A 23119-nucleotide genomic window follows, 5' to 3' on the forward strand; every position below is an offset into this window, starting at 1 on the left:
AGTGACTGAACGCTTCAAGCACTATCTGGCATCGGCCAAGTTCACCATCTTCACGGACAACAATCCGTTGACACACCTGGCAACAGCCAAGTTAGGTGCGATGGAACAGCGATGGATGGCCCGGCTGTCTAACTTTGACTTTACCATCAAGTATCGGGCTGGCAAGAAGAATAACAATGCTGATGCGCTGTCCAGAATGCCTCACTTGCCCGAGTCTGGAGAAGACATGGATGAACTCGAAGAGATAGAGTTACCGGCTTTCCATCACCAAGGTGTGTCCCAGTGTGAGCATGCTGTGGGAGTGAAGCGCTCAAGCCAGCACGGGGTGTCGGTCAACCCCTTACTCCACCATAATTGGGAAGAAACACAGAACGGTGACCCGGCCGTGCGATTGGTCAAAGAGAAGCTAGCGCAAGCTGAGACCCATCTTGGCCCAGACGCTCCAGAGGAAGCCCAGCAGCTGTGGAAGGAGAGGGGACGACTGTTCACCTACCAAGGCAAGCTCTGCAAGAGATATGTCAACTATCGAACAAATGAACTTGTCTGGCAGATAGTGGTTCCGCAGAGAGATGCTCCAATGGTCCTAGCAGCGTATCATGATAACGCAGGACACTTCGGGTGGAAGAAGTTGGAGGCCCTACTCCGTGATCGGTTCTATTGGGTGCACATGAGGAAGATGATCGAGAAGTGGTGCCGAGACTGTGGCCCGTGTAACCTGAGGCGGAAAGACGATGCCAGCCAAAGGTCTCCCCTACAGCCAATTGTCACAAAGCAGCCCCTGGAGTTGGTGGCCCTGGACCACGTGAAGTTAACACCAAGCCGGTCAGGCTATGTGTACGCCCTCACCATTGTGGACCATTACTCTCGTTTCCTGGTAGTAGTGCCTGTGAAGGACCAGACAGCCAGGACAGCAGCTAGAGCGTTCCAGGCATCCTTCTGTCGACCTCACGGCTATCCGGAAAGGGTACTGACTGATCAGGGTCCTGCATTCGAGGCTGAAGTGTTCCAAGAGTTCTGTAACATGTACGGTTGTAAGAAAATCCGAACCACACCGTACCACCCCCAAACCAATGGACTGTGCGAGAAAATGAACCATGTGGTTATTGATATGCTGAAGACCCTACCGCTGGAGGAAAGGAACCAATGGCCAGAAAAGTTGCCAGATCTGGTAGACCTGTACAACCACATCCCAGTGAATTCGACCAACTGCAGCCCCGCTTACCTGATGCGAGCCAGACCAGGCAAGTTGCCTGTAGACTTTGAGATGGGGACTGTGTCGCCTGAGGCGGTTCAAGAAATAGAGGATTGGGATACAGAACGGCAGCAGCGGTACCGTAAGGTCCAGGAGTGCGTAGAGAGGAGCCTGTCTCAAGCAAGAACGAGACAAGAACAGCATTACAATCAAACAGCCCCAGCAACTCCCTTAGCACCTGGAGGACAAGTCCTCAAGAAGAAGCGGAAGACGCATAAATTGGATGATCAGTGGGAAAACGAGCCCTACACCATTATCCCCTCCAACTTTGACAATAGTAAGGTATGCCTCATAAGCAAAGATGAAGGCAAGACCTATCAAGCGATTTCCCGAGACCGCCTGAAAGCGTGCCCTGAACGGTGCAGAATCCAAAGAGAAATGGAAGGAGTACAAGGAAGTCCCCAAAGTCAAGAGAAAGAAGGGGAGATGATTCAAACCATCCTTGGAAAGTTCCCCAAAACTTGGACCCGAATAAACAATGCCATAGTGGTACCAGTTTTGACGTTTCCGCAGTTGGTCGAGCCAGAAACAGAAAAGGTTCCGGATCCACCTAAAGAATCGTCCGCTCCAGCACGAGATGACACGCCAGCAGTGGAACAGGAGGATCAACCCCCTGTCAGTGGTGAACCTGTCATACCCTTGGCGACTCTTAGATCACAAAGGCAACCATCACGCTTACCTATGGGGGTTAGGCCCACCTGTAGTGCTGAGATAGAAGACGCACCACGTAGTCAGGGGCAAACACCAGAGCTACGTAGGTCCCAGCGCAGCACTCGGGGACAACCCCCTCTAAGGTATAGGGAGTCAACTGTATAAGGGAAAGAGTACTTATTAGGATGTAAATAGTTATGCAAAATGTCTGTCATGTTGTGTACAAAATGTTTTCTTTTTCTTTGATTGCGAAAATGGACAATTGGGCCACTGGACTATGGGTGGCCAACACCTAAATTGTTCATAGTTAGCACCAGTGTGCTCAACACCCCTGAAGAAAAACCCGTCCGGCGTGCATAGAGTGGGGTCATCAATGCTCTGACGCACGCCCAGAGCCTACGTTGGGGGTTTGAACGCGGCGGGTCCCCCATGGAGCAGTGTAATGGACACCCGGCAGGGAGCCACACTGGACTCTTATAGTAATGTTTAAGGTTGTAACGTTAAAGTAATTGCGCCTCCCATAATGGGATGAAATGTTCTAACATGTCATGTTTGTCTCTACAGTCCGGGAGTACTGAATTTAACTAAGGGGGAGTGTGGCGCCCCAGGACCTGGTCGCCACAACAGCATTGCCCTCCCAGAAGGGTTAATGCTGAGCCTGGAGGTAATTGGGAGATCTATTGGCCAGTAAGTTAACACTCAACACAGTTCTCCCTCCGGCCAGCAGGGGGAGCTCTGAACCTGGAACTTCAGGGAGCATTCCTTAAGTCTGGCTGGAAGGAGGAAGTGGTAGTTAGTCTGGACACAGGAGTGAAAGAGTGCAGACGCAGAGTAGTGCTGCCTTGTAAACTGGGGCCTAGAGCTGGGATAGCTTGGCCCAGTGAAGCAAGGGGAGCAGAGAGGCACAGCAGGGACTCGGACATCGGAGTCTGTAGTTGCCAGGGCATAAAATCCATCCCTGGTAGCTGAATCCGGAGGGCAGGAGAGCTGTAAGCCCCCTGTCCCAGAAGCAATCTGAAGGTACAACTGCATCCCAAGGGCCTGGTGTGGGCTCCAGCAGAGAAGCACCAGAGAGGGCCTGCGCAGTCTACCACACAGAAAAGGGGACGAACAACAAGTCCCAGCAGCAAGAGGGCAATTGCGAACCCAAAGTGCAGTGTCCTAAAACAGCAGAGAAAGATTAAGGAGTAGGCCTCATACTCAACTGGCCAAAGATCACCCCAGGCACTTCCAGGCCGGCCGGATCATCTTTACCATCTGTGACGGTCTCCCTGGACTAAGTTTCTGCCGAGTAAAAGAGGAGAAGGTAAAGAGACTACTGTTTGTGCCTGTTTCTTTCATTGCTTGTCGGCCCTGCACCGTGTTAGTCACGCAGCACCATAGACTTCCACAAACACCAACTGTGCCCCGGGCATTGCTCCACCTGTGGGGAGCAGTACCACCATTGCTGCCATAACACTATCCCGGAGGCCTCATACCGCAGCGGCGGCTTAATAGCCGCATACCACAGGTGGCGTCACGAACACAAACATTAAAGTCATCAGCCACATATTCAACTGACACCCACCAGGGCCACGGAGCCGGGCCCAGCCACCACTGACTACCACCGGACTAGTCCGGCCCGGCACCGGGTGTCCCATAGCCCTGGGGTGGGCGAGTCATGTGTCTTTGTATGTGTTGTATATGTGAGTATCTATGCACTACTCACAAAAAGTTAGAGATATTTGGTTTTCTGGTGAAATTTCCAGATATCAAAATGCGCTCTAACCTTTTCAGGTGAACCTAATGTGACCTTCTGTAAACGTTTGGATGCATATCTCCAATTGATCAATGTTTCTGTACTTTTTGCAGAACTTGCTGTTCTCTAACAAGGATCTTAATGGCAAAATTCCAAACAGGTGTTGTATTCATGAATCACTCAATAAATTTCAGGGTTCAATTAAAAATGGTGTTTAAACAGTCCTCCTCATCATGCTGTTCACAGTTTAACATCATGAGCCCAAGATGACACCTAACAATCAACCATACCGCACCATTGTGAGGCTTCAAGCAGGATGTTCTCAGAAGGAAGTGGCCACTGAGCTATAGAGTGTCACATCCCACACTGATGACCGTTTCATTGTGAACATTGCCCTTCGGAAACCTGATGATGAATGCCACACAACTCCAGGCACATTTAATGGAGGCAAGCGGCACAAGTGTCACGTTAGATCATTTGAAACCATTTACTTCAACGTGGTGTGTGTGCTAGATGACCCGCATGGGCCAGGGAGCATCTACACTGGAAAAGTGACCAGTGGCATCAGTTCTGTTCACTGAGGAAAGTTATTTTATGCTGAGCAGAAATGATGGTCAACAGCGATACTGAATACATCAAGGAGAGTGTTATACATCAGCCACCATTGTCCCCTTTAGTGGTAGTGGTAGTGTACCGCTCCCGTAGCAGCAGGCGAGCCGCTCGGATCCAGAGTCGCGGTGGTTCGAGGGGTCTCCGGACCCGGGGGGTCCGCGCGGACACTCTAATTAAAAAGGAGTGGGGAAGTATATACACGGGATTAGGAAAGTTCGTGACGCCACCCACGGTGCGTGGTAATATAGGGTACCACCGCTGCTGTTGGGGATGCCCAGTGGCGGTGGTATGGCAGCAAGGTTTTTTAACCCCTCCGTGGGTAGGGTTTTTTTGCCCCGGAAGCCCGGTCATGGTAGGGGTGCCATTGGGGTAGGAAAAGGGTTTTTTTTTCAGTGTACTCACTCAGTCCAGAAATAACCACACCAACAGCTTGTAAACCAGAGTTCTGAGCACCAATGAGGCTGGGAGGGAGCACACTTGGGTCCGTGCCCTTGGTGTTGTGGTTAGTCTGTGACCCTTTCCTTGGCACCTGTGTTTTCTTCTTTGGACCCTCAAGCCTGAAACATTTCAGGTCCCGCTCACCCGTATGGCTAACGGAGTGAGCTTGCTCTCAGGGTTCACGCATAGGATGTCTTTGGATTGTATTGGGAAAGTCCTATCCCATCAGTGCGCTAGTACCCCGATTTTGGAGCGGGTTGGGGATGACACTTGAAGTCTTCACCCCCGTTGGGTAAATTGCCAGGACGCGTGAAGCTACATCCTGGCCTAGGGTCCACGTACCTCGTTTTGCCCTGGCCCCTGCCCGGTGATAGCTGGGGCCCCTGGTGCGACCGGGGTTCCAGCTCCTACCAGGCCCAGACCAACGTCTGCCACCTAGTACTCGGGAGCCCTGCTCCGTGACCTCTGCTCGCCAGAGTCACTTCACCGCCTTCTCCTTCCACTACGACTTCTCCTCCCTTTCTCACTCTCCCCTACCAACCCCCCATGTGGGCGGCCCTATTCCCTTCAGTCCCCCCAATGGTGTGTCTGGTGGGTACAGTGTAAATTGTTCCTAGGGTTTTGATTGGCTCTGCTGTTAGCAACACCAAAGGACCAGGACCGTAACCAAGGAGGGTGGATACTGTGCAGAAGGGCAGATTGCACAATTCCCTGCGACGACCTGATAGGCCAGGGCGTCACAGTAGTCCATCGCCATGGGCGACATTGCTCCAGCACATCAAGGTCACATCATTAGGGAACGAATGCTGGAGACTGGAGTACCTCAAGTGGAGCGGCCTTCACTTTCTCCAGACCTGAATCCCATTGAAAACTTTTGGGATCAGCTGATTCGCCATGTAGAGGCTCATAAAGGCTGCTTTACACACAACGATATCGCTTGTGATCTCGTTAGCGATGTGACACGCCCAGATCGTTGTTACGATTTGCCGATATCGCTCATAGGTCATTTTGTAGCGGTCACACGTACACATCTCACAAACGACGCTACATCGTTCAGCGATATATTGCTTGACCAAGGCAGTCGTGTGGATGTTGTTCGTCGTTGGCAGGGTGTCAAACGTAGCAATATGTCTGCTGCGTTCCAAACGACGAACAATATTTTGAAACTGAACGACGTGTCAACGATCAACGATTTTCACCCTATTTGCGATCGTTCGGAGTCGCACGTAGGTGTCACACGCAACGACGTCGCTAACGATGACGGAAGTGCGTGACCCTGACGACATATCACCAGATAAATCGTAGCGTGTAAAGCGGCCTTAACTCTATACCTCAGAACCTCAATGACCTGAGGGCCACCCTTCAAGAAGAGTGGGAAGCCATGCCTCAGCAGAAAATAACTCCACTTATAAACCGCATGAGACCTTATTGTCAAGCTGTCTGTAATTGACGATCAAGGCCACATGACAGTTATTGAGACATTGACACTTTTGGGGGTATACCCACCACTGTTGTTGGCTTTTGGCTCAATGCCCTACTTTCATGATAAAATCTCACTGTAGCGTGAACTTTTTACATTTTTCATAAATTTCCCCTGAAAGCCATATATCCCTAACTTTTTATAAAAAGTTTGTTGTAAGATGGCAGCTGGACACATCTTAGAGGGGAAATATGTGCCACAAGGGTCAATATTCTACTCACAGACGTAACTGACACTCTAATTGTCACTTGACTGCATGCCTGACTTGTCTGGAGCCAGCAGAGCCTAATCGTTATGGATATAAATATATTATATCAGTACAAAAAATAATATTTTTTTGGGGGGGGGCCTGTGATTTCTATGTATTCCCCTACTTGGAAGTATTAAACAGTTCTTGCCACAATCCAAAGTTATTCCTTATTTAAAGGATGGACCTTTGGGGTCCCTATAAAGCTAAAGAATGAGACTCTCACGGGTGTATCACAATTGACAGACAACCCTGTGGTGTCCAGTTGCAGAAGGTCGCTACGTGTGGCTGCAAAAACTGCTGTTTGATATTGCATTCTTTCTTCTTTGGTATGAATGGAGTTCTGTTTATATTCTCTGTTAGGGTTAACACTTTCCCTTTAGAACCCTGCTTACATCTTGACCTTTTCAGCTGCAAATCCTTATCCCCACTCCCTGTTTGTTTATATTCTTGCATTTTCCCTTGGTTTGTTACCATTGATATAGTTTTTACTCCTGAGCCTTCCAGATTGCAAGCAGTCAGCTTGTATGCTCCTGGAATTATGTTGTATGTTGTATGTTGTAGTCATTCTCCCAAAGTTTTCTTGCAAATAAGTTGTCCCTTTCCATTTCCCTGTTTGTTTTTTCCTTGTGTGTTCTTTAGATCTTAGTGGGTTGACTAGTACTCATCCCATCCTATCATTACCTAGGGCCCAGTTGAAGGTCAGCCAGGGCCTAGGTATCCTGCTTGGTACATAGGCGTAAAACCTGTCTAGGGATGTCAGGGGAGCAAGGGGCCAGTGATAGTTATACAAGAGGTCACCATCTTTCCTTTCCCTACAGGCACAGTCCCCCCCTCTTCGCTGTTCATCTGGTATTCCACCATACCAAGTGTGACAGGGGCAGTGGAACACTGCAATTAGGCACTGCAGAGTCTGATTTTTAACCATGGATCCACTAAGTGTCTATAGGACTCTCAGCGAAAGCCAAGTACAGAACTTGCCTATTTCTAGAGGTCGCATAAAATATTAATCAAGCAGAAGTTGAACATACTCTGTTCCATTGAAGATGAGTTCATCTGTTCCGCTGAAGATGAGGCTTCTGCAGATCATGATTTTTAGGATCCAGAGCATCATTCTTCAACCCTTCAGTGGCAGTGGCATACAATGGGAGGGCCAAAGTGGAAGACACCCTGGGCACCAAAGCCTACAGGTGCGCAAAATGTTGCCATTTCCCTACTCTAGTGTCAAATAATAGGTAAAGGTGTGTACCTCCTCTTCTTAGAGCAGTACAGTGAGTAACTGCCTGGTGAGTGAAGTAGTCAAGATCTGTTTGCCTTTGGTTGCTGTGCTCTGCATATACAGCATCTGATTTAACAAAACTTTCAGTTATATGAGATGAGCTTTGTTATCTCAGTCACTGGCTATGCAGAATGTAGTATTCAACTGACAAACTCATCTCATTTGCTATGCTCTACATAGGCAGTGACTGTAATGACAAGCTGAACAGTGAACGACTGCAAACTATATCTAATCATAGGCATCACACATAATTTCAAACTGTCTTTATTCATCACCAAGGATTGCTCTTATGTGACACCTTGGCTTATCATGTCGTCACAGGGTATTGTGCAATCTGCCCTTCTGCACAGTATCCACCTCCTCCTTGGTTACGGGTCCCTGACCTTTGGTGTTGCCAAGAACAAGCTAATCAAAATCCTAGGAACACTCTGCACCACACCCACCAGACACACCAGTGGATGGCCTGAGTGGAATAGGGTTGCCCACTTGGGGGGTTGGTTAAGGGGAGGTAAGGAGTGTCAGGACTGAGGAGCGAGCAGTGTTGTGTTGGAACTAGTAGGTGGCAGACGTTGGTCTGGGCCTGGTAGGAGCTGGACCCCGGTCACAGGGAATCGTGACAAGGGGCACGGACAGTAGAGGAGGACAGCTGGCGGCCTTGTGCCATCACCGGGCAGGGGCCAGGGCACGACGGGGTACGTGGACCCTAGGTCAGGAAGTAGCTTCAGGCGTCCTGGCAATTTACCCAACAAGGACGGAGCCTTCAAGATCCGTTCTCCACCTGCTCCAAAATCGGGATACTAACCCAACGAGGGGGATAGGACTTTCCCACTATACGGTTCAGAAAATCCCAAGCGTGAACCCTGAGAGCAAGCTCACCCAGTTAGCCATACTAGTGAGCGGGACCCGACCAATTTTATACTCAAGGGACCAACCAGAAAACACTAGGTGCCAAGGTAAAGGTCACAGACTAACAGGCAACACCAATGGGCACGGGATCCAGGTGTGCTGCCTGCCAGCCGCAGCAGTGTCAAGAACTTTGGTTTACCACAGTTGTCAGTGTCAGCGGTATTGGACTGAGTGAGTACATAAGCAACCCTTACCGTCCCAACGGCACCTTCCCGTTGCCCTCATCGAGTCCCTGGGCATCCCCCCTACCCGTGGAGGGGTTAAACACCTGGCTGCCCACACCATCGCCACCGGGTACTCCCAATCGCAGCGGTGGTACTCCACCTTACCACACACCACGGTTGGCGTCACGAACTTCAAACAAAAACATCCCGTGTAAATATCCCCCCTTTATTCCGAGTGGCCGTGCGACCCTGACCCCCGGGTCCGGAGATCCCTCGAGCCACCGCGGATCCGGATCCGAGCAGCCCGGCTGCTGACACGGGGGTGGCACACTTACGTTTTTACATTTATTCTAACACATTTTTTTTTCCCTATGTGATTAAACATCTTATTAAAGTCTGTGTTCACATGCATCAGTCACCTTGCAGTCTTTGCACTGTTTCCCTGCAAACTCACTTTCTCTTGCAGGGAACCAGTTCTTTCACATGTAAAACCATATGATCATTTTGATCAGCTGTTCAGTTTTTCATGTGAAACACCTCTTTCCCTGAAGTAGTAAAGGGAACCTGTCATGTTCCAAAATGCTAATCTGCAGATATAAGGTTAATCTGCAGGTTAATAGCATTGCAAAACTGACCAATCGCTGCACTGAAAGCATGGCTAAAAAAATGTAATATAATATAAAATGTATTCCTCCTGTCAGCCTCCAGCTTTCAGTCATGGAGGCACGGCTACAGTCACCGCTCAGTGCATAGTGAGCAGCGACTGTAACCATGCCCCCTTCTGACTGACAGCCGACTTAGCAATGCATTAATACAGAGCTGGCTGTGAGTCAGTGCAGTGGCACGCGTACAGTCGCCACTCACTATGTACTGAGTAGTGACTGAAGCCGCGCCGATTGCGCCTCTATGACTGAAAGTCAGAGGCTGCTGGGAGGAATAAAGTTAATTTCCTCCTGGTACCTGGGCTTTCATTGCAGCGGCCAGGCAGCTTTTAACCTGAGATTAAACCCATATCTGCAGGTTTAAGTGATTGTGTAGGGAAACATGGGAAAGATCGCTGTTTCATAGGGCTGCAGCAGTTAAATGCCACAGCATGACCTCTGTGGATGAACTCAGCCTTAAGCATTTAACATTTAAATTCAAGGTTAAGCCTCATTGTTCCCCTTTCAGAGATGGATGTTAATTGTACATATTCTTTGCAGTTAGCTCAAGTGATCAGTCGAGAAAAACATATATTCTTGTGTTTTCACATTAACCACTATCTGTGTAACAAACAAGTGAAAAGGAAGTTTAAAAGCTTCATGGCAACTAAATGTCATATTTAGCATTTTTAGGTTAACAAACAAATATATCCAGAAATTAAAACAAAACATAACGAGAATATTTTTTTTTGTTCTGACATTAAAATTGATTACTTTTGTGCACATTTTGACCATTTTAACGGGTTCACTGTGCTAATCCTCTGGTCACCACATCCGCTTCCTAAAAATTCTGTCATTCTTGCTTACAGTGTGAGAATTAAACAATTCTGAAGCGCTCCCCTCTCTGTAACAGCCTATGAGCTCCTGGCCTAACGCTGCAGAAGTATTTAATTTGATACCTACTATACCATTACTGAAACACATTTGAATTTAAAAAGTGCATCCGATCCGTGAGACTCAGAGTGTAACAATTATGTAGATACTGTAGAATCTGATAGCATTGAATATAAAGAAACTGAGACAAGGGTTGGGTAAATACTCTGGATTAACAAATAATAAACAGTGCAAATAGCAGAGAATAACAGAAGGCAACTACAAATTATATGTAGGTACAACGGCACTAATCTGTGAATGTCCTGACAGCATATGCAGTATTGCGCACAGAAAACAAGTGATGAATGTCCAGAATAATATGCACAGCGAGTAAGGGGTGAATGTCCTGAAGTTATGAGCATAGCAAACAAGTAGTGAATGTCCAGAAGTTATATGCAGGTGTGCGCACAGCACTAATGCATGAAAGTCCAGAAGTTATGTCCAGTATAGTATGCAGGAGTGCAAAGAGCAAACAAACAAGTGAATGTCCAGAATCCTGTGCAGGAGTGCGCACAGTAAACAAATGGTTACCAGTGTACTTCCAGGGCTGACAAGTCCCACACAAGTCAGTACACAGCCTGTTCAGATAGAGTCCAGAATTAAGTATACTGATAACAAACAGAGAATCTAGTTCTTACAGATCTAGGTAGTCCAGCAGTATAGAGCTCTTCTCCTAGAAGCCTGAAGGGGGGAACCACAGCCTGGATCAGGATAATACACTGTAGACTGCAGGCAGCTGAGCAGTAATGAGGTAGAGCACAGAACTAACAAGTGCAGCAAAAAGTCCAGCAGCAAGCCAGAAGAGATTCAGGAGCCAGCAGTACAAAATACTCAGGCAAGGAATAAATCCCAGAACAGGACTTATAAGCAGGGCAGACAGGAAGCTCAAGGGCAAGAAAAGGCAACAGACTCCATCTTGGACAAGGGCAAGAAAACGCAATAAGTTCCATGGAAACCCTGGACCTTACACAGAGTATATCCTATCTCATTCATTGGCCACTAAAGTCAATAGGAATCCCTTAAAAGCAGATGAAAAATTGTAGACCTCCTTTTAATTCAGTTTTCCAATTTGTGTTTTATCAGTTTTTCACTGATTCATTGTTTAGGGTTAATGGATAAATAAAATGTCAGTTTATCTCCTTCAGTTCAAAACAAAAAAAATGGATGAGAAAGAAATGGATGATACAAAACAGAGGCTATGAAGATATACTGTACGTGGAAGAAAAATGGTCTGAATTGCCCTGATCTATATATTTCCAAAGTTATCAGATTCAGTTATGAAATCAGCCATTTTTTAATAATTTTGACCTCCTGAATCAAATCTAACAATGAAGATTTGTAGTTGTCTTTTGTTTCTATATCAGAGTTTTCCTTTTGCTGCTGTATAGTGCTTTTCTCCTTCAAATATTTTGCTGTTTTCACCAATATAACCAATTCTAAAGTCCAGCATATAACTTCAGTAATTTGTTTCAGGGAACAAAATAAAAGAGGAAAAATTGACCTCTAACCTTAGTATAGTAGTATAGAAACAAGAACGAAAAAAAAAAAAGGAAGGAGAGCGGTAAGGTGGATAGTGAGGGTACAAGGAACATGGGAAAAGGAGAATCAGTAGTTGATGCTATTATCTGTTATGTTACGTAATTAGCTGATGGACAGACTGGTGCCTGACATGTAGCTGAGCATATGTGAGCCATAAGTTTCATTTCAGATCTTGAACAATTTAGCTTGCGTATCATTCAGGAAACTTGTAAGATGTATATTTATCATAAAGTTATCTACACACGCGAGAAATTCTGAGACTTGGATGTCTGTTTTCTTTTCTCCATTGATGGGCTATCATTTTTTTTGCTGCTCAAAATTGAAAAGTGAGAAGTCTGTTCTGAGACCAACTAGATGACTTGTGATGGAATAAAGCTTCTTGGGGTCTGTAGTAAGGGGGGAACGGAATATAGTATGGGCTAGAAACGAGGTATACAAAGACAGGTTAGCAAATGACCTATGAAGGAAACAAATGGCAGAATAACCTGGAACCATCCGTGCTATTTGTGCTGCGATGCCAACATTTTACTTTTAATACACGTTTTTGTATTATTCTTGTGCTGTGACATTATTGTGTGTATTATCTCTATACTGTGACATCACTGCTAATTTCATCCTGAGTAAATTATCCTTATACCCTGACACTTATGTGAAATACTGCTATGCTGACATCACCGTGGGCAAAATTTCGATTTGTGTGTTGTTCCTGTTTTAAATTAAAAAAGTGTAATGCCTGATTGGAGCCACAGACTCAGACTGGCTGTAAGGGGAGTCTAGAGAAAAGCCGCTCACAAAGCAGGACCCCAAGAACTCTGCAACCCTTTAACCCCTATACAGGGATTTGGAATTACACAGAGCTCCAGAGATCACTACCTGTGGTAGGCTGTAGTCCGTGGTTGTCAGGCAGGGTCAAAAACCAGGAGATGCAAAACAGGAACCGAATCGGCAGGCAAGGGCGTAGTGAGGAGACAAAGCAGGGGTCAAAATCCGGAACTGGCAGCAAGGTACAAAAATGACAGGCAGGAGGGTAGTCAAAAAACAAGCAAAGGTCAGTGCACAGGAATCAACATACAAACAGCACATGAGCCAGGAGTACAGAACTATCTCTGGCAGTGGTCATGTGACAGGAGGGGGAATAAGAAGGGTGTGGTGTCTTCCCATTGGCTGCAGGTGAATGTTGGCAACGTCAGCTGGAAGACACACACGCCACCTACAGTCAGCCAGTGGTACTGCAGGTTCCAGGGAAACCCAGCCTAGTGGATGAGCGGAGCCTGTGCTCCGCAGAGCCACAGGCACCGACTCCTCTCCCATCACCAGCACTATCCATGGTGGGAACATGCCGTCGTCTGGCGATCGGAGCAGAAGTCGCAGGAGCGGGCTCCGGTGGGGACGTGACAAAAGGTTATCCAGAATATTTTTTTGTCTTGATTTTTTTTTTTTTATAAATATCAAAATCTGACTAGCGCCTCCAAACAGAATAAGACAAGTGTGAACAGGTGCAAGCCACTGTCACAACTATTCAATATAACCAAGTAAATACAGCCCGGAATATGTAATATATATAGAGGGGAAGTTTAGAAAAGAGCAAAACAAACATTGGTCGCCTATTTAATTCTATGGTCCTACAGGGTCTGTTTAGTCTACTGCAACTGACTACATGAATTCAGAGGTGATGGCTCTATATAAGGCCAGTTATTGGCTGCAGTGGTCATGTATTTAGTCGACATATGATCAGGTTCAATGAAGTAAGCATAGACTTCTTTTAAAAAGGAAATTGTCTTATAAGAACTATCCCTGTCCATATGTCCTGTATACTGTGTTGCGCACAGGCAAGGGGATGCCCAGCACACAGTGCAACACAGAGGTATAACAACAATGATGGAAAGCAAAAGAAGGCCCTAGCATTAGGGAGAGGAGAGATGGGTCACCTCCTGACAGTAACCTGTATCTGAACCCTGAGCAGCTCCTAATGTCCCTAAATGGCTCCTCCCCCTCATAACCATCACATGCCCAGTCTGTGGCTATCCCTCCACTCAACCTGGATAGTGCAAAGAGTGGTAAGTGCGCTAGAACTCACCACTGCAATAATAAGACACAAGGGAAGAAACAGGGGGGGACATAGACAAAAAGGATGTACACCAACTCCACAATTGCAACCATACACCAGGGCTGCAGGTGACACAACTTCAACAACTTCCAGAGACTTGCGCCTTCCACTGTGATCAGTTTAGAAATACATTCTATAACCGGCATCAGGTGATGGAACAAGTGACTATGTAAGGTGGAGAAGAGTAGTCACAAACTGGCTGCACCTGAGATTGGACTAACAAGGAACTACCAGCAAGGAAAGAGTCTTTAACCTTTGCAGACCCAAAAGAAAGAATCTACATTTAAAAAACAGATTCACAAGGCAATGTGAACCTCAGGTCCCAGACTTGTCAAAGGTCTCCCAAAGACGGGAGACGCACGTGACAATATGGACTTCATTGGTCAAGGTTGCTCTCTATTAGCTATAATAGGAAGCTACTGTTGACAGCCATGTTTTCCAGGGGAAATGTTTGGGCAAATACAGTTTTTACATCCCATATAACTAAACTGGGTTCTGAAAGGTTTCATTAGAGAAAAGTTCAATACAGAATGTGTTTATATATCTATCATTTTTGATTAGTATTTTCCTATTACCTTGTTTGGTGTCCAATGCAATAATAATATCTCTAATAAAAAAAAAATGTTTTACTATCCTTGCAAAATCCTCTGTATTAATGTTCAATATTCTCATGTTGAATAGAACTTAAGGCTACTTTACATGCTGCGACATCGCTAGCGATCTCATTAGCGATGTGAAATTCTAGATCGCAAGTGCGATCTTTAGAGATCACACATAGGGTATTGTAAGATCTCACTTGCGATCTAGAATTTCACATCGCTAATGAGATCGCTAGCGATGTTGTAGCATGTAAAGTACCCTTTAGTTATTGGGATTCCACATCCACTTGTCTGTTTGTATAACAAATTATTTGTTTATTTCAGGAAATGTTGTGGTGCACTGTATTCCTGTTAATTCAGGCTGAAATACTCAGTTCCAAATTTGGTGAGTATATTTTTTTTAGCCTTAATGGCAAAATCACACCCAAACATTTTAAGGTTTGGGACCTTAGCGCGCAGAGCCCATCTCACAGTGATAAAGCAAGATCTCACTTTCTGCAATAACCCAGCGCTGCCGCACATTTTGCAAAGTTGTTATCAAATGTTAACCACTGCAATTACGTTACCAATCAGTCACAGTCTAGTAAAATAAGCGGTAGCAGCTAAAAGAGGAAATGGTGAGATTTTGCTTTTTCACAGTTAGAGGGGCCATGGAGGGTTGTGTGATCAAGGTCTACATGCTGGGCCCCATAACCTGGAAGTTCAGGCCCAACTTTTCAAAGTTGGGCTCTTTCGTGCAGCATTAGCGTCACTTATATACACTTTGGACAATAACTTGCATTTAATAAAATCAACAGCCTATTAAATAAAAGGCAACCCGAAATTTGTTGACATTTACATTTTAAACGCTATTATGACCTAGGTGATTTAGTTTTATTGCTCCAATGTACCTAATGTAAAAATAGTTAATTTGGTCAGCACTTGCTATGTTGACCTATGTAACTTTATCATACTGTCTGATATTTACTGCTTGTAAAGTACTGAATGTTAAAAATTTGGAGCTGAACTGGAATACCAGACCTAACCCATGGAAAGGTTTGCCTTTTAATTTGCACTAAAGCTGCCATGCGTTTATTATCCTGGACAATCCCTTTAAACAAGTATTGTTGTATTATCCAAGTCGGGGATGCCATTTGGATTATGTGGACCTCTTACAGGCAAATAGACAAGGACTACTGGAATACCTCACTGCTCTCCCTTCCCTAATCTTGTAAAACAATGCGCATGTTTGAAAATCACATGCAAGAGGGGATAATAATGATGACATGTGTGACGCCCCTGGACTATCAGATCGTCACAGGGTACTGCATGCTCTGTTACCTTAGTGCAGTTTTCAAATTCCTCATGGTTCTGGGTCCACATCTTGTGGTGTTGCCTCCAACAGCAAATCAAATCCTATGAACACCCTGCCTGCACCACACCCACCAGGCACACCAGTGGGCGGCTTGAGCGGAATAGGGTTGCCCACCTAGGGGTCAGGAAGGGTGGGTCAGGAGAGTATCAATGAAGTGAAGTGAACTGAAGGAAGTGGAGTGAAGTGGAGGAAGCAGGGAGCGGTGGCTCCCGAGAGTAGCTGTCTAGGTTGCAGGTGGTGTCTGGTCCTAGAGGAGTTGGACCCCTGGTCACAGGGGATTGAGATGAGGTGCCCAGGACCTATCAAGAGGACGGTCAGCAGCCTGGTCCTATCTCCGGTCCGGGACCGAAGGTACAGCGGGGTACACGGATCCTAGGTCGGGGAGAAGCTTCAGTCAATCCGGCAATTAACCTGCGGAGAGCAGCACCTTTATGGACTGTTCCCACTAGCTCCAGAATCGGGGCATTAGCGCAATGAAGTGGATAGGGCCTTTGACATACGCAGCCCACAAGATCCCAAGCGTGAGCCCTGAGAGCAGGCTCCTATACTTAGCCACAGTGGGGAGCGGAGCCCGGCAAGTTCTAAACTACCAGGCCACTTCAGTAAAAATCTAAACTTTGTGCCAGGAGGCAGGTCACAGATCACCAGGCAGCACTGCAGGGGACGGGACCTGGACGAGCTCCCCAAGAGAGGCAGCGGCACCTAGAGATTTGGTTTACCCGGTTGTCAGCATCTGCTTACTGGTGAGTGAGTACATGAGTGACCTTCTGAAGTGTGTCCCCGCATCACCATCCAGAGTCCCGGGGCCTACCCCTACCCGTGGAGGGTAATAACACCTGGCTGCCCCAATTCATCACCCCGTGTACTCCCAACAACGGCAGCGGCGGTACTCCCAATTTACGCACACCACGGGTGGCGTCACGAACGACAACTTCCCTGTAAATATCCTCTTTTACTTTAGAGTGTGGCCGCTAAGCCCCCGGGTCCAGAGACGCTCGAGCCACGGACTGACACCATCCTGGAACCAAGAGGTTCGATCCGCTGCTGGAGCGGCACACATGATCTTGTTATAATCAAGGTCATATGTGACATTCATGTTCTCCTAGGCACTTTATAGGGATCTGTCCGCAGGTTTTTACTACCTCATCTGAGAGCAGCATGATATAGGCAAAAAGATTCTGAATCCAACAATGTATCACTTAGATTATTGGTTGAAGCCGTTCTGACACAATCAAAGATTTTATATTTAGCAAAGCAGCAGAGATTAAAAAGCTGCCTCTGCCCACACCAGGCTCTCAATAGAGATTGTACTTTGACATGGAGGTGCCAATCACAGGAGGGGCCGAGCCAGACTGCCCTGAGTGTGACATTGTAGTCCAGCAATGATAATCAATAGGTGATAAAGCCTTTAGTTTAAGTATAACAACAGCATAATAAGAGAGGTATAGTTAATTTTTTGTTTTTCTTAACCTCTACATCATGCTGTACTAAGATTTCATAGCAAAAACCTACTGACAGATTCCCTTTAAGAGTTCACGCCCTCTACCGATATATCAGACTAATGTGGGTGTCACACGAGACGAGCTATCGTGCGATGCATCGTCGGGGTCACGGTTTTCGTGACGCACATCCGGCATAGTTTGCGATTTTGTTTTTTGTGATACCTCCGAGCGACGCTGAATCGGTCACAAATCGTGAGTCGTGTACACGTCGCTTATTTTTAAAAAATTGTTTATTTTTCATGGCGCCAGTTGTTCATGTACCCAGGGCAGCACACATCGCTCCGTGTGACACCCCGGGAACGATGAACACAGCTTACCTGCGTCCCGCGGCACCCGCCGGCTATGCGGAAGGAAGGAGGTGGGCGGGATGTTTACGTCCCGCTCATCTCTGACCCTTCGCTTCTATTGGCCGGCGGCTGTGTGAGGATGTTCGCCGCCCACAACGAGGTCGCTCAGCAGGTAAGTACGTGTGACGGGGGTTTAACGACTTTGGGCAGTGATTTGCCCATGACGCACAAACGACAGGGGCGGGTACGATCGCTCGTGCGATCGCACAATAGATCATACCGTGGGACGCCCGCATAAGGCTATGTAGACACAATGTCTTTTTCAAGTGGATCCACTTCATAACCCATCTTAAAAGTGAAAGAATGAACATATACACTGCAATATACAAACAACTTGCTGTTCATATGTTCAATTTTGTATCGAATCTTTTAAGAGCTTCAGGCTTGTAAATATCCAAAGTGGACATTCTTTGGACAGTTTCCACATGGAAGCCGCTCACTAATTTATTCAATATAATTTGGAAGAAAACTGTGGCCAAAAGATCTTTGAAAAGATGCAAAAAAAAATTGCTTCAGGACAAGAAACTTGGTGTGTCCTGAAGCATTTTCCCCCTGAAAAATATGCAGGGTAAGGCTCCTTTCACACGTCAGTGATTCTGGGACGTTTGTGCTTTTTTTTAAACGTACCAGAATCACGGACATACGCAGACCCATTATAATGAATGGGTCTGCTCACACATCAGTGATTTTTCACTGCACGTGTCTCCGTGCGGCGTACCCGCGTGTGCGTGATTGCCGCACGGAGACATGTCCATTTTTTTCTGGCATCACTGATGTCCCTCGGACCACGCAGTGGTGTGGTCCGTGAAACACGTGCCAGAAAAAAACGTGCTTTTAAAATAAAAAGCATTTTTACTCACCCGGCGTCCAGCGATGTCCTCTGCAGCCCGTGCAGCCTGCTGCTTCTAAGCCGGCTCATTACTGTCGCGCATATTCATGATGCACGACACAGCCGACCCGGAAGCAGCTGCTGCGGGGGTCAGCGCCGGCCGGATGCTGCACCGCGAGAGCGATCAGCACCATGGAGAGCGAGAGCGCGCACAGGTGAGTTAATCTCTAAGTGCAATCACAGGCCACGGAGAACGGAGCCCGGATTGCACTTAGACAACCCACGTGTGCCGTGATTCACGGCACAAGCAGGGACATGTACGTGTTTTACACGCCAGTGAAAAACGTCTGTGTTTTTCACTGACGTGTGAAACGGGCCTTAGCAAACTTCTAGGCAACATCATGTGAATATACCCCAAAAGTGCACATACTCTTTAGATAAATAATGGGAATGTGCTGATAAAAAAAAATCAACAATTGAAGAAATGAGCAGTAGTAATGTTTTTCTTTTTAAAAAAAAATAAATATATATATATATATATATATATATATCATTTTTGTAATGATATAAAATGTGAAAAATAATTTAGAAGGGTTGCATATTATTATTATTATTATTAATATTATTTTTTATTATTATTATAGCACCATTTATTTCATGGCGCTTTACAACTGAAAAGGGTATATATAAAAACCAAGAACAACTATTAACAGTACAAAACAGACTGGTACAGGATGAGAGAGGACCCTGTCCGTGTGGGCTCACAGTCTACAGGGAATGGGTGATGGTACAGTAGGTGAGGACAGAGCTGGTTGCGCAGTGGTGTACTGCACTGGGGGTTACGGCAGGTTGTAGGCTTGTTGGAAGAGGTGGGTCTTCAGGTTGCTCTTTAAGCTTTCCACGGTAGGAGAGAGTCTGATATGCTGGGGTAGAGCATTCCAGAGTATGGGGGAGGCACGGAAGAAATCTTGTATGCGATTGTGGAAAGAGGAGAAAAGAGAGGAGTAGAGAAGGAGATCTTGTGAGGATCTGAGGTTGCGCGCAGGTAGGTACTGCGAGACTAGGTCACAGATGTAAGGAGGAGATGGGTTGTGGATGGCTTTGTATGTCATAGTTAATGTTTTGAACTGGAGTCTTTGGGCAATGGGAAGCCAGTGAAGAGATTGGCAGAGTGGCAAGGCTGGGGAATAGTGAGGGGAGAGGTGCATTAAGCGGGCTGCAGAGTTAAGGATAGATTAGAGAGGTGCAAGAGTGTTGGAAGGTAGGCCAGAGAGCAGGAGGTTGCAGTAGTCGAGGCGGGAGATGATGAGGGCATGTACTAATGTTTTTGCTGATTCTTGGTTAAGGAAAGCACGGATGCGGGAGATATTTTTCAGTTGTAGTCAGCATGAGGTGAAGAGGGCTTGGATGTGCGGCTTGAAGGCTAGAGCAGAGTCGAGGGTTAACACACTTTTTAACACTAGGGGGAGCAGCTGCTGAAATTTGCCATGAAAATCTAGTGTAGTTGTAGCTCGCATTACGACTGCAGTAGAAACTTTCAGTCCTTGCAAGGATTCTGTCCTGTTTTGAGGATCGAACTCTGTTTTTAATTATACATGGAACATTTCTCTATGTGTAGCAATTACACCCCTTCCACCTTGTTTGTTTTCTTGTTGTATTTTTTATTTTGTGAGTGACTGCTAAGATGGCAGCTGCTTATAAGAAGCATGAGAATGTGGCGCTGATCTGTATGTGTGCAGAGCAAGGTCTTGTTGGGTCCAACAAGACCAAAGAGATTTTGTGCCTTGGTGGAGGATGAAGCCAAGGACTAGCACAATGTGCCACCAGAGCCTAGGACCAGTGGAGCACCAGGAGACCAAGTTATGGATCTGGTTCTAGAATTGTTTGACTCAGTGGGCGCTAGCAGCAACTAAAGCTCCCAAAGTGGAATGGACTCTTGTTTGTCACTCATTCTGTTGTCAGTGGGAGGATGTGACCCTCAAATATGGATGCAATTTGGGCTACAGGAACGCAGAACATGCGTTTGCAGACGGCAACCCAGGCCGAGCAAGAGGCCCAGGTCAAATGAAAGGCAGTGGAGCTGTTTGTGACAAATTAGTTGCAACTGTGGGATATCTGTGTGATTTCCTAGTTTGTGTCCTTGGCAAGCAGCTTTCTGTGTACACTGTTCAGAGGCAGAAAACTGGCAATCGGCGGTGGCAGTGAGGTTCCACAAAGCTCATGAATATCCAGGACTGCATTGAAGCAGACTTACTAGTCCTCTAGTGATAATCTGCTGCTGATAAAACAGTGATTTAAAAAAATACAAAAACAAAACTTCCACAGTAAGTCATCTGTTGTTGGAAACAAGGTCTTTCACCTACATCGTGCTGCTCTCAGTTTATTTGGAAAAAATCTGGTGACAGATTGCATTTAAATGGAATCTTTTTCTCCCACCTCTGATTTGGATCCACTGGCAGTCATACCAATGGATCATGTGCAGTCGCACAGGGGCCCAGAGCGGGAGGAGGCCCCTAAGGCCTGAAAACATATGGGGATTTCCTTTGCCTGCGGAAGCTTGAATACTAGCAGGAGAAGCAGGGCCCGATCAGCTGACCACATATGATTATGCTGAGCTGATAAGGGCTCCATCCTCACCTGTTAGGGGCTGCAGGAGTGAGGATTCATCTCTGCAGAAGCTGCCGGCCGCGCAGAGGATGACGTAATTTCTCAGAGCCCAGAGGAGGCTCCGCCCACCACATCCGTCTCCAGCAGAGCAGGGGCCTCTGTATGCAAACATGGCTCCCTGCCCCCCTCATCCCTGAGCTGCTCTCCCCCTCCAGCACTGGAATTAATTAAAGAAAATACAGCAGTCGGGCCCCAAGAGGAGGAGAGGCTGAGGCTGCACCAGAAGAGAAGATGGTGAAGTACACGCTCCAAAGAAGAGCCTGCCATCCTGGCCCCCATGTGCCATTGTGAAGCCCCGCTGGTGTTGTGTCGGTGCATTACCTTCAGGGACTCCACGTGGATGGAACAGTCTGGTCACAGGTAGGGAACCTTCTTTTGGATTGTCGTGACGCCACTCTCGGTATTGCGGTCAGGGTGACCGCCACTGCAGATTAAGGGGTGCCTGGGGATGATGGTGGGTGCAGTCAGTTGTAGTGGCCTCCCGAGAGTGAGGCAAGCCCCAGGGCCCTGTGTAAGTGTGTGGCACTACAAGTCGCAGAATGACTCACACGCACAAGCAGAATGTCTTTCAGGGGTTTTACTCCCAGTAGATGGCATGGTGAGTAACCCGGGCGTAGCTGGGATGAACCAGGCTGGAACCAGGAATCCTTCCAGCTGGCTGATGAGGGTGACTACCAACTCGCCTTCCTTAGCCCTTTGTGTTTTTGTGGTGTCCCCGACTTGAAGTCCCTACGGGGGTCACCCAGAGAAGTTGCTGCTGCCTGTTCTCCCCTCGTTTCGACCCGTTTGCTTGTAGCCTGGACCAGGTCACTCCAGCTGCTTGCCTCCTGTGAACTATGGGCCCTCTCTTTGCTACGTGGCTGCGGACTCTGTGGTGTTGTCTTGGAGGTCTGAAGTGCCCCCTCAGGCAGGTTTGGCAGAAGAAAGGTGAATCTATCTCTGCACTGGGACCTGTTACTCTTGCGGGCCTGGTACCTCCCTGGCAGACCCCTTACTCTGCCACCCCTTTGCTCTCTCTAGCCTTGGGTGGATTTCGGGCAGCACTACCAGGTGACCGATCTCCCCCGTCGGTAGTCACTGCGCGGACGCTGTTAGACTGCAACAGCTCCAGGGTCTGCTCCTCACGTCCGCTCTCCCTGAGCTGCACACTAAACTGGCTCACTGCTCCTCCTCTCCTGTTCTTGCCTACGCCACCTAGCAACCAGGCTCTCTACCACACATCTTGAGTGGACATGGAGGCCATGCCCCCTCCTGGAATCTCTCAGGGGTCCTCCCAAAGGTAGATGTGTGAGACCTAATTACTATGCGCCTGTGTAGTCACACCTCGGTCAGCCTTCTGGATTACCTGTATTGTACTGCCCCCAGCATGGGTGCAGTACTCAGTGGTGCCTGACCAGATCAGGGGTGCTACACCATCATCTGCAGAGAGGGTGAGTCCATGTGTAATGTGTGCACATCTATCTATCTATCTATCTATGTATCTGTGTATCTACTCTATCTACAGTTAGGTCCAGAAATATTTGGACAGTGACACAATTTTCGCGAGTTGGGCTCTGCATGCCACCACATTGGATTTGAAATGAAACCTCTACAACAGAATTCAAGTGCAGATTGTAACGTTTAATTTGAAGGTTTGAACAAAAATATCTGATAGAAATTGTAGGAATTGTACACATTTCTTTACAAACACTCCACATTTTAGGAGGTCAAAAGTAATTGGACAAATAAACCAAACCCAAACAAAATATTTTTATTTTCAATATTTTGTTGCGAATCCTTTGGAGGCAATCACTGCCTTAAGTCTGGAACCCATGGACATCACCAAACGCTGGGT

At 47.0% G+C, this 23119-nt stretch overlaps 1 protein-coding gene across 2 annotated transcripts in view; it reads left to right on the plus strand.

Moving 5' to 3' along the window:
* Positions 1 to 23119, plus strand: part of ITGB2 (integrin subunit beta 2) — a 178994-nt gene that overhangs the window by 46080 nt on the left and 109795 nt on the right. For both annotated transcript variants that reach the window (XM_075317574.1, XM_075317575.1), the window contains exon 2: positions 14911 to 14971. In XM_075317574.1, coding sequence (XP_075173689.1) covers positions 14914 to 14971 — 58 coding nt within the window. In that variant the 5' untranslated portion in view covers positions 14911 to 14913. The remainder of the gene's footprint in view (positions 1 to 14910; positions 14972 to 23119) is intronic.

The sequence above is a fragment of the Anomaloglossus baeobatrachus genome, chromosome 7 (genome assembly GCF_048569485.1).
Source record: "Anomaloglossus baeobatrachus isolate aAnoBae1 chromosome 7, aAnoBae1.hap1, whole genome shotgun sequence".
Taxonomy (NCBI): Eukaryota; Metazoa; Chordata; class Amphibia; order Anura; family Aromobatidae; genus Anomaloglossus; species Anomaloglossus baeobatrachus.